Source organism: Eleutherodactylus coqui, unplaced genomic scaffold, assembly GCF_035609145.1.
Source record: "Eleutherodactylus coqui strain aEleCoq1 unplaced genomic scaffold, aEleCoq1.hap1 HAP1_SCAFFOLD_120, whole genome shotgun sequence".
NCBI lineage: Eukaryota > Metazoa > Chordata > Amphibia > Anura > Eleutherodactylidae > Eleutherodactylus > Eleutherodactylus coqui.
In genome coordinates, this window is record NW_027102320.1 from 342,183 (window position 1) to 352,840 (window position 10,658).

At 45.9% G+C, this 10,658-nt stretch overlaps 1 protein-coding gene across 1 annotated transcript in view; it reads right to left on the minus strand.

Moving 5' to 3' along the window:
• LOC136601743 (alcohol dehydrogenase 1-like) overlaps window positions 1–8,188 on the minus strand; it is a 33,627-nt gene extending 25,439 nt beyond the window's left edge. The window contains exons 1-2 of the mRNA XM_066588845.1: window positions 8,125–8,188; window positions 3,478–3,579 (exon numbers count right to left, since the gene is read on the minus strand). Of these exons, the coding sequence (XP_066444942.1) occupies window positions 3,478–3,579; window positions 8,125–8,142 (120 nt within the window). The 5' untranslated portion in view covers window positions 8,143–8,188. The remainder of the gene's footprint in view (window positions 1–3,477; window positions 3,580–8,124) is intronic.
• Between the last annotated feature and the right edge of the window lie 2,470 nt (window positions 8,189–10,658).

The following is a 10,658-nucleotide window of genomic DNA, read 5'->3' on the forward strand; positions in this document are numbered from 1 at the left end:
GAGGAATGGTGATGCTAATGATTGCAGCATCGCCGCTCACCATCTGGGTAGACTCCTCAAAGTTTCCAAGGACCTGGCAGATGGCTGCCAACCAGGCCCACTCTTCTGAAAAGAATTGAGGAGGCTGACTCCCACTGCGCCGCCCATGTTGGAGTTGGTATTCCACTATAGCTCTACGCTGCTCATAGAGCCTGGCCAACATGTGGAGCGTAGAGTTCCACTGTGTGGGCACGTCGCACAGCAGTCGGTGCACTGGCAGATTAAACCGATGTTGCAGGGTGGCAGCGTCCGTGTGGGACTTGCGAAAATGTGCGCAGAGCTGGCGCACCTTTCCGAGCAGGTCTGACAAGCGTGGGTAGCTTTTCAGAAAGCGCTGAACCACCAAATTAAAGATGTGGGCCAGGCATGGTACGTGCGTGAGGCTGCCGAGCTGCAGAGCCGCCACCAGGTTACGGCCGTTGTCACACACGACCATGCCCGGTTGGAGGCTCACCGGCCCAAGCCAGCAGTCGGTCTGCTCTGTCAGACCCTGCAGCAGTTCGTAGGCCATGTGCCTCTTCTCTCCTAAGCTGAGTAGTTTCAGCACGACCTGCTGACGCTTGCCCACCCGTGCCGCGCGACACCGACTGCTGGCGACGTGCTGCTGCTGACACATCTTGATTGCGAGACAGAGGTTGCATAGGAGGAGGAGGAGGAGGGTGGTTTAGTGGAGGAAGCATACACCTCCGCAGATACCACCACCGAGCTGGGGCCCGCAATTCTGGGGGTGGGTAGGACGTGAGCGGTCCCAGGCTCTGACTCTGTCGCAGCCTCCACTAAATTCACCCAATGTGCCGTCAGGGAGATGTAGTGGCCCTGCCCGCCTGTGCTTGTCCATGTGTCCATTGTTAAGTGGACCTTGGCAGTAACCACGTTGGTGAGGGCGCGTACAATGTTGCGGGAGACGTGGTCGTGCAGGGCTGGGACGGCACATCGAGAAAAGTAGTGGCGACTGGGAACTGAGTAGCGCGGGGCCGCAGCCGCCATGATACCTTTGAAAGCCTCCGTTTCCACAACCCTATACGGCAGCATCTCCAGGCTGATAAATTTGGCTATGTACACGTTTAACGCTTGAGCGTGCGGGTGCATGGCGGTGTGCTTGCGCTCCAACACTTGCGCTAGCAACGGCTGGACGGTGCGCTGAGAGACATTGGTGGATGGGGCCGAGGAAAGCGGAGGTGAGGGTGTGGGTGCAGGCCAGGAGACGTTAGTGCCTGTGTCCTGAGAGGGGGGTTGGATCTCAGTGGCAGGTTGGGGCACAGGGGGAGAGGCAGCGGTGCAAACCGGAGGCGGTGAACGGCCTTCGTCCCACCTTGTGGGGTGCTTGGCCATCATATGTCTGCGCATGCTGGTGGTGGTGAGGCTGGTGGTGGTGGCTCCCCGGCTGATCTTGGCACAACAAAGGTTGCACACCACTGTTCGTCCGTCGCCTGCACTCTCAGTGAAAAACTGCCAGACCATTGAGCACCTCGGCCTCTGCAGGGTGGCATGGCGCGAGGGGGCGCTTTGGGAAACAGTTGGTGGATTATTCGTTCTGGCTCTGCCTCTACCCCTGGCCACCGCACTGCCTCTTCCAACCTGCCCTGATGCTGCACTTGCCTCCCCCTCTGAAGACCTGTCCTCAGTAGGCGTAGCAAACCAGGTGGGGTCAGTCACCTCATCGTTCTGCTGCTCTTCCTCCGAATCCTCTGTGCGCTCCTCCCTCGGACTTACTCCAATTACTACTACCTGAGTGATAGACAACTGTGTCTCATCGTCATCGTCCTCCTCACCCACTGAAAGCTCTTGAGACAGTTGCCGGAAGTCCCCAGCCTCATCCCCCGGACCCCGGGAACTTTCCAAAGGTTGGGCATCGGTCACGACAAACTCCTCCAGTGGGAGAGGATTCGGAACCATTGCTGCCCATTCTGGGCAGGGGCCTGAGAACAGTTCCTGGGAGTCTGCCTGCTCCTCAGATTGTGTCATTGTAATGGAGTGAGGAGGCTGGGAGGAAGGAGGAGCAGCAGCCAGAGGATTCAGAGTTGCAGCAGTGGACGGCGCAGAACTCTGGGTGGTCGATAGATTGCTGGATGCACTTTCTGCCATCCACGACAGGACCTGCTCACGCTGCTCATTTTCTAATAAAGGTCTACTGCGTGGACCCATTAATTGTGAGATGAATGTGGGGACGCCAGAAACGTGCCTCTCTCCTAATCCCGCAGCAGTCAGCTGCGATACACCTGGATCAGGAGCTCGGCCTGTGCCCACACCCTGACTTGGGCCTCCGCGTCCTCGCCCGCGTCCACGTCCTCTAGGCCTACCCCTACCCCTCAGCATGGTGTATTACCAGTAGTGCAGAAACAGAACGCTGTAATTAAATGTGCCGCTTATTGGCCTGTGGTTGGAGGCTGACTTCGCTTACGGAACGCACAGCAGAGCCAGGAAAGAATTTTGCGCAAGCCTGCTGTAACACTTAGCTGGCTGCGTATTAATTAGGACTACTACCCCCTGCAGAGACGCAGTACACTCAGGACGGTCACAGGCAGCCCAAATAGAATGTTTTTTCCCAAATTTTTTTGGAAAAGCCCACTGCCTATATAGACAGTATATCTCTTTCACTGTCCCTGCCTCACCACTACTGGCCCTGGACTATGTAAAATTACTGCAGACTGTTTCCCTCTGGACAGGATGACAGCGGTGATGTAAAGGCCAACGCAGAGCCAGGAAAGAATTTTGCGCAAGCCTGCTGTAACACTTAGCTGGCTGCGTATTAATTAGGACTACTACCCCCAGCAGAGACGCAGTACACTCAGGACGGTCACAGTCAGCCCAAATAGAATGTTTTTTCCCAAATTTTTTTGGAAAAGCCCACTGCCTATATAGACAGTATATGTCTTTCACCTTTTTCACTGTCCCTGCCTCAGCAGTACTGGCCCTATACTATGTAAAATTACTGCAGACTGAGGACGCAATGCTCTGCACGGCCGATATACAAAAAAAAAAAAATGTGCAACACTGCAAAAAGCAGCCTCAACAGTACTGCACACGGTCAGATGTGGCCCTAAGAAGGACCGTTGGGGTTCTTGAAGCCTAAAATAACTCCTAACACTCTCCCTATAGCAACTCCAGCAAGACAGCACTTTCCCTGAACTATGTCAGAATGCATCTGTGGCGAGCCACGGGAGGGGCCGATTTATATACTCAGGTGACACCTGATCTCCCCAGCCACTCACTGCAGGGGGGTGGTATAGGGCTTGAACGTCGCAGGGGGAAGTTGTAATGCCTTCCCTGTCTTTCTATTGGCCAGAAAAGCGCGCTAACGTCTCAGAGATGAAAGTGAAAGTAACTCGAACATCGCGTGGTGCTCGCCTCTAGTAACGAGCATCTCGAACACGCTAATACTCGAACGAGTATCAAGCTCGGGCGAGTACGTTCGCTCATCTCTACTAAACATACTACCTTTATCCGAACTTCATGTACTTTTGGTGGTTGTACCTCCACTTCTTCAATGGTAAGTGGCTGACCTGCGCCCCAAGCAACAGCTGCTCTGCATTTTATAGCCTGCAAGACAGTTACTAGTATGTATGAGTTAATTAACTATATGATGAACGCTTTCTGTACAAAATACACACAGAATTACGTAAGTGCACAAAAATAATAATAACGGAAGAATCTATTAAGACTGACATTTCATACAGAGATCTTAATTTGAAGTGCATTGGATTAAGGTGTGCCAAATTTATTAACCTTTTAACGACTCTTTTTTTTGCCTCTGCTTTTACTCCCCACTTTTAAGAAATTATAACACTTTTAGTTATCCATCGGCTTAGCTGTCGGAAGGCTTGTTTTTTGTTTAACAAGTTGTATTGTTAATGGTACTATTTAGTAAACCATATAATGTACTGAAAAACGTTAAAAAAAAATTTAAGTGGTGTCAAATGAAAAATAAAACTCAATACTGTCACCTGGGGAAAAAGTCTTGTTTCTACATAGTACACACTACAGCAAAAATAGCACGATAACTTTTTTCTATGGGTAGGTTCAATTACTACTATATTAAATTTAGTAAATCCTATATGAAGACAACTATAGTCCCACCAAAAATGTCAGTCGCACACATCAACCAATATAACAAACCCAAAATATATGTCCAAGACAGGACTGCAGAGATTATTATTAAAAAATTTTTATTGAGAATTATATATATAATAAAAGCATTAAAAAACAGAACATGAAGGAAATGCAGCACCAATACAAGTTCCCAAAGAAAATGATACTCATATTAACCAACAATCAATGTCCTGCACATAATAAAGTGTTACACCATAACCGAGGATCTGGAAATTCCTGCACACGTTTGACCCTCAGGGTGGCTTTACACGAGCGTGTTTTTGTGCATGCGTACGCGCACAAAAACACGCATCTATAAGCCACAATGCATTCCCTATGGTGTGTTCACATGTCCTTACTTTGCAGTTGCGTGCCTGCAAAGATAGGACATGCATGCACCATAGGGAATGCATGCATTGTTTTCAATGGAGCCGCGGCTACTGCCGGCTGCTGCATTGAAAACAATGTTCTGCCGTCACCCCTGCATTGTTTTTCCTGGAAGGGCTTTACATATAAGCCCTTCCCTGAAAAACAAGAAATTTTGTGTTAAAAAAAAATAAACTAACCTATCCGCCACTGCCTTGTCCCCCGCGGGGATGCAGAACACATCTGCCACATGCGGCAGATGTTTCCTTCATCCCCGCTAATAAAAAGAATTCCCTGCTGCTACATCTGCCACATCTGTGACAGATGCAGCAGAGGAATTCATCTATTCCCTACCGCAGCTGTCACACATGATAGCTGTGGTAGAGAATCCTGCTGCCAGCATCTCCGTCATTGGACTTCAGGGAAGGCCTTTAAATACAAGCCCTTCCCTGAAAATCCAATAAAGTAGTCTAAAAAAATAAAATACTCACCTTCCTTCAGCTGCTGGGGCTCAGTGGTGACTTCTGGTGCTGTCCCTGGCTCTGTGGATAGCTCAGAACTACAGAGACGGGGACAGCTCCAGAAGTCGCCGCCGAGCCCCGGCATCTGAAGGGAGGTGAGAGGTTTTTTTGCTTGTTTTTTTTTTTTTACACTTTTTTCATGGTTAATAGCTACTTAATAGTTTATGCAACATGATCACTCAAAGCTGTCACTCAAACTGCCGTTTGAGCGATCTTTGAGCGATCATCGGGCCATGTAAATGGACCTTTAGTCTCCTGAGCTCAGCTTACTTCTAAACAATTTAATTTGGAGTACAATAGCATATTGTGTAGCAAATATCGGTTTGCACTTACACCAGGTAGGAAGGGAAGACTAGGAGTCAGGGATAGGAAAGGCGGCCTGGACCTCTCCACCTTCAGGGGTGATCTCCAGGTAAGTGACATTTTAGCTCATCCAAGTTCAGGGTCGGGTTCCTTCTCATCCGTTGCACCGAGTTCAGTCTTCACCTTGGAGGTAGCTGTCTATCCTGCTGGGTGGTTTCACTCGGCAGGCTGATACAATGGGTCCACAATCACATTGTTACAGTACACCGAGGCCAGGGACCCTGCTGATTCTCACCACGGAAAACTGCCGGAGATGTTTCAGGAGCTTACAGTACAGCAACAGAGACAGGTACAGATTCTGACTTCATATCATGAGTGCCTGACTCGACGGTATCATGGCTGCCAGGATGGCATCACAGCCCTCTACTAGTACGGCTGTCACTGCGTTGGTTCCCTCTGTGGTCACCACTTCTGGTCTCGAATAAGATTTTACAGAAGAGAAGGATCTTCCAGGCGAGACCTTTACCCACTCCACATACAGACCACTCCAGCAAGCCTGAACCCATGCAGATCAACCGGATTTGTCTGTCTCAGAGAGTGCAGTAGTGTAGGCTACACTGCACGACGCCTGGTCATCTGGTGAGTGAGTGTCCCCACAGACCGGGAAAACACTGCCACATTGGAGAGGCAGCCCTGGGTGAGGATGGCTCCTCTAACCAATTTACCAGTAAACCTGTTCCTGTCCGGTGTTCAGGTTTCTGTGGTGGCCTTTCTTGACTCCGATGCCACTGGGAACTTTCTGCAAAAAAACTTTGTTGACCAACATCGGTTTCCCATTTGGCATCTCAAGAGCCCTCTGGTGGTCACTATGGTTGATGACAGTGTCCTGTCCGAGGTCATCCAGTGGACCATGGACCCCTTAGAACTGAGAGTTGGCACTCTTCATTCCAAGATGATTTTCTTCTTGGTACCTCCTGGGGCTCCTAGTTCGCTACTCCTGGGTTTACACTGGCTGCGGGATCATAATCCTTCTCTGAATTGGAAAATGGGTGAGGTGCTCGAGTGGGGAGGGACCTGTCAGTCCAGTGCCTGTGTCCAGTCACCTGCAATCCAATGGTTAGGTGGAGCGGGTGAACCAAATTCTGTCAAGGTACCTACGTCACTTTACTAATGGCCATCATAATGATTGTGTCAGTCTTCTGCCATAGGCAGAGTTTTCTTACAACCAGAATGTTAGTGATTCCACTAAGACCTCCCCTTTCTCGTCCGTTGCCCAGAGTTCCAGCCTGTGCGCAGTCTTAGCTTCAGAGTCAACGGTGGGTCCACAATCACATTGTTACATCATTATATAAGACAGACCTCATTGCCGATTGCAAATTGGGATAATTAACTGTATATTTAGTTTTAAATGTGATTCATTTATTGTTAGTTAAGTAGAAATAGCAATTTATTTAATAGTCCTTTGATTCCCTCCAAATCATCTGAATGGCATACGATGTGAACCCTTTTTCCAACCAGTAAGAAACCTAACACATGATAATCAGCATACATGTGGGGCTAGTTTTTATCAGTATCACTAACTTTACACCCAAAATAAAGTTCATCACACGTTTTTGCAAGTGGCATAAAATTTTGCCCCTGATTCTTGAATGTTAGTTCACAACACACATGACAGAAATTGGATGATTCAAACACTTGGTTTTAAGCCGCAGAAATCCTGCAGGGATAAACTAAAAAGTCCCCTTTGGTGGTCATGGAAAAATGCGCTTTTTACCGCGTTTTTCTGTGGTCTCTAGTAATACTATATTAATGGAGACCTCCCACTGCAGAAAACGCAGTACAATAGAGCATGCCACAAATTTTTTCCAGCGGATTTAAATCCACGGCAGAATCCCGCATGTGAGGACTGAGCTATTAGGTTCAATAGAACCTAATAGCTGCGTTATTTCACCGCGGATTTACGCCACGGGGAATGCGGCATAAATCCATCCGTGGGCGTTAGCCCTAAGAACTAAAGAAACAATTAAAATAATAAAAAAACAAACAAAACACAACAGAAAAACAAACACTTATGCTAACAGACTCACTGCCAGCTGCATAGTGGCTTTCTACTAACAAAACGATGCAATATCTAAACAGGTCTGGACATGAATAAAGCTGCATAATCTTGATATTTTGTCTATCGGCATAACAGAAGACCTCATTCCTCTAATCATATACTGAATAGGACACTAAATATAAAAGTAATTCATCCAAGGGCAACCCATAAAGAACACCTAAATTAAAAAGAAGAAATAATTGTCACAAAAAACCTGCCTGATGGAAAAATTCTAACAACATATTTGAATTCAGGAGGTGAAATACTACAAGAATCACCATTAAATATTCTTGTAAAAAAATCATGTTGGCCAGTGTAATCATTCCAAAGAATAAAGAAATAGATAAATAACAAATTGCTGGTTCTTTCAAATTTGAATGATAATTCAATGTTTAGCGTAAACACGGCCAATGAAAGATAATTTGTTCACATATTGTTCATTTCCTGCAAGCATGAAAATCATTCTGTTTAAATACCGATCGTTCAGCAGTTCTCTTTCACCAGTACAGCAAACTGAACGATCCTCTAAAAAATGAAACCATTTATCTGTGTGTTTAAACTGACCGTCCAAACAAACTGTGACGTTTCGCTCATTCGCTCGGGAGACCGATTTCTTGCTTCATCTAAAAGTGCCCTTATTTACACTGAAGCTTAACTCACTGGTCTCTCTAATATATCTAGTAAAACTGCTATGAACTCGGCTCTTACTTTTCCTGCAGTATCCATTCTTACAATGGAATGTTCTTGTTAGCAGTAGAACAGATCACGCAGCGTCTCCTCTACACCGTTCCTCTTCCTAAACCCACCCTCAGTCACCTGATACTAAACCCTCAGCCCCTGCCAATGTAACATGCTGAGCTCAGGGCGTTCATCGTTACACAATGTCATCTGGTATCAGATTAATTATTTTAATAGACCAAACCAATCAATGCAGGGTTAAGGAACAGGTGAAAGATCATTAAAGAACATGTTAACAGCTAATGCAGACATACAAGCTGTCCATTAAAATGTCTATCCAGGGGCAAAAGTGGCTTCCAGCCCTACATGAGTATATATATATATGTGTGGAGCAGCTTGTTCCTGCACAAAATAACCAAAGGAAATCAATTTAATTAATTTGAATTAACATAATAAGCAGATCATTTGTGTGTGCAAATGCACACAAAAAAATAGTAATTTTGTGCATATATGCGCAGCAAATGTGCAGATTTTTTGCATATGTCATGCACATTCAGGAACATGCATTGATTTCACAGATGTGTACCAAGATAGCTCCTGCCACATATTTTTTCATACAATCTCCCATCACATAAAAAAACAAACCTATTGAGATCTATTCAAAATTTGTGCGCGCAATATGCTACGCAAGTACGCTCATGTGAACAAACCCTGAAGGTTGAACACATACTGAATCAAATCATGGATTTGTGGAATTTAATGACAGATAGCTCTGTTGTACTGCATAAGGTAAGGCAAGATATCAACACTGTACATGGTACACTAGGTTAAGACTCTGTATGCAGTTTCCCTACCACTCACTCGTCTCTGGAGGAGGACAGTTTTTCACCTCTCACCATAGACTGTATTAGTCTATTACCTTTTTTCTACCATCCTGAATTCCTATTCATTGCAGTGGCCCTAAAGTATACACAGTGTACTGTACTGTTTATGTAGAGAGATTGTGTTAGCGCAATATTCGCTTTTCGATATACTGTGGGTGCCATATTAGATAAGAATAATGTACAGGTCTGGAGACCCTTTCAAAGACCACACGTCTTGCATCATGTGTCCCAAAAGAGTCCGCCTTTATTTAGGCGGGTAAAAGTTTAAATAAGGTTTCAACACAGGAAGTTAGGTCATTTAGGATACAGTTACATTACTTTGTGTGCTGATAGGTCATTCTCAGAGGGAGGTATTTGTGAGGTAGCTGTGAGATCATTCACCCGGGAGGAGCTTCCCTTGAGCATGCTCTATTCATTCTTGACTTGTGGTAGGAAGGGAATACTTCCTATCTCTCTCTTACAGTCAGCCATTTCCTGTCCCTTTGCACAAAGACATTCCTAGATAAGTTCTTTGCTGGTTAGAACCGGTTTGACCACTTTATGGACACAAAGCTCTGCTCCTTCAATTCTTGTGGAGGTGGGGGGGGAAGGGCGATGTTCCCTTCCCCCAGAGGATTAGATTATAAACACAATATAGTATCTTCACAGTTGACAAAAGAAAATACAGACAAAATGGTGAACCTATCAGTCATCTCCCACAATTGTGTATGCCTCCAACAAGGCCATCTAAAGTTTTAAAGGGCCACTCCAGCAAAAACTAATTTTCCCATCCCTACTGGATCGACCGCTCTCAGTTGAGTAGTGCCACTCAAGGAATTAGAGTTACACTATCAGCAATAGATTCAACATGGCCGTGGCTACCAAGCTCTGCAGCCAGTCCTGCTGACCCAAAGACATTGCAGGTCTTTTTTAAATAACTGAAAAGTTAATAAAAGTTGAAAATATATATGTAATACATGATAAGTTCTATCAAATAATAATATAGTTTAATTGCAGTTTATCATTGAAAGTCAATGGTGCAATAGTGCCATCTATAATTATAAATCTCTAATGCACTGGACATTATGGTGTGTGGTCCATACCTTCAGACCAATTCCTTATCTGCATTCTCATTCTATTGCCTTATTTATATCAGTCTATATATATAAAGGTGAAACCACCTCACTCACTCACTGATTCGCCACTTATTCTCTAACTTCCCAATGTCGAACAATCATGAAATTTGGCAGGAGCCATCTTTATGGCCTAAATAGGAAAAGTAAAGGGGTCACAACTCGAAAATTCAATGCTACGTGCAAAAGTATTGGCGCCCCTGTGTAATGTACCTGTTATGTTCGTGTGGGCAAATAAGCATCGGGCCTACACAAACATGACCCGAAGACACGGGTTAGGGGAACCTGACCCTGTGCTGCAGGGAAGATGACTTGGTCCTACCTACAAGCAGAGCAATCACCTCAATAGAGGCGGCCCCAAACTGGAACTTCGGCCCTGCTCTCCCTGAAAGGGTGATACTCACAACCAGGCGGAACTGACACACTAAATGCACAAACTCACTTACCACACAACCTCACATGCTAAAACAGATGGTAAAGCTGAATATAAAAGCCAGGGATTAGTTTATACATTGGTCAATGAACTTAAGCTGTTCTACTCTAGAAAGACACTAAACAGGCAGCACAG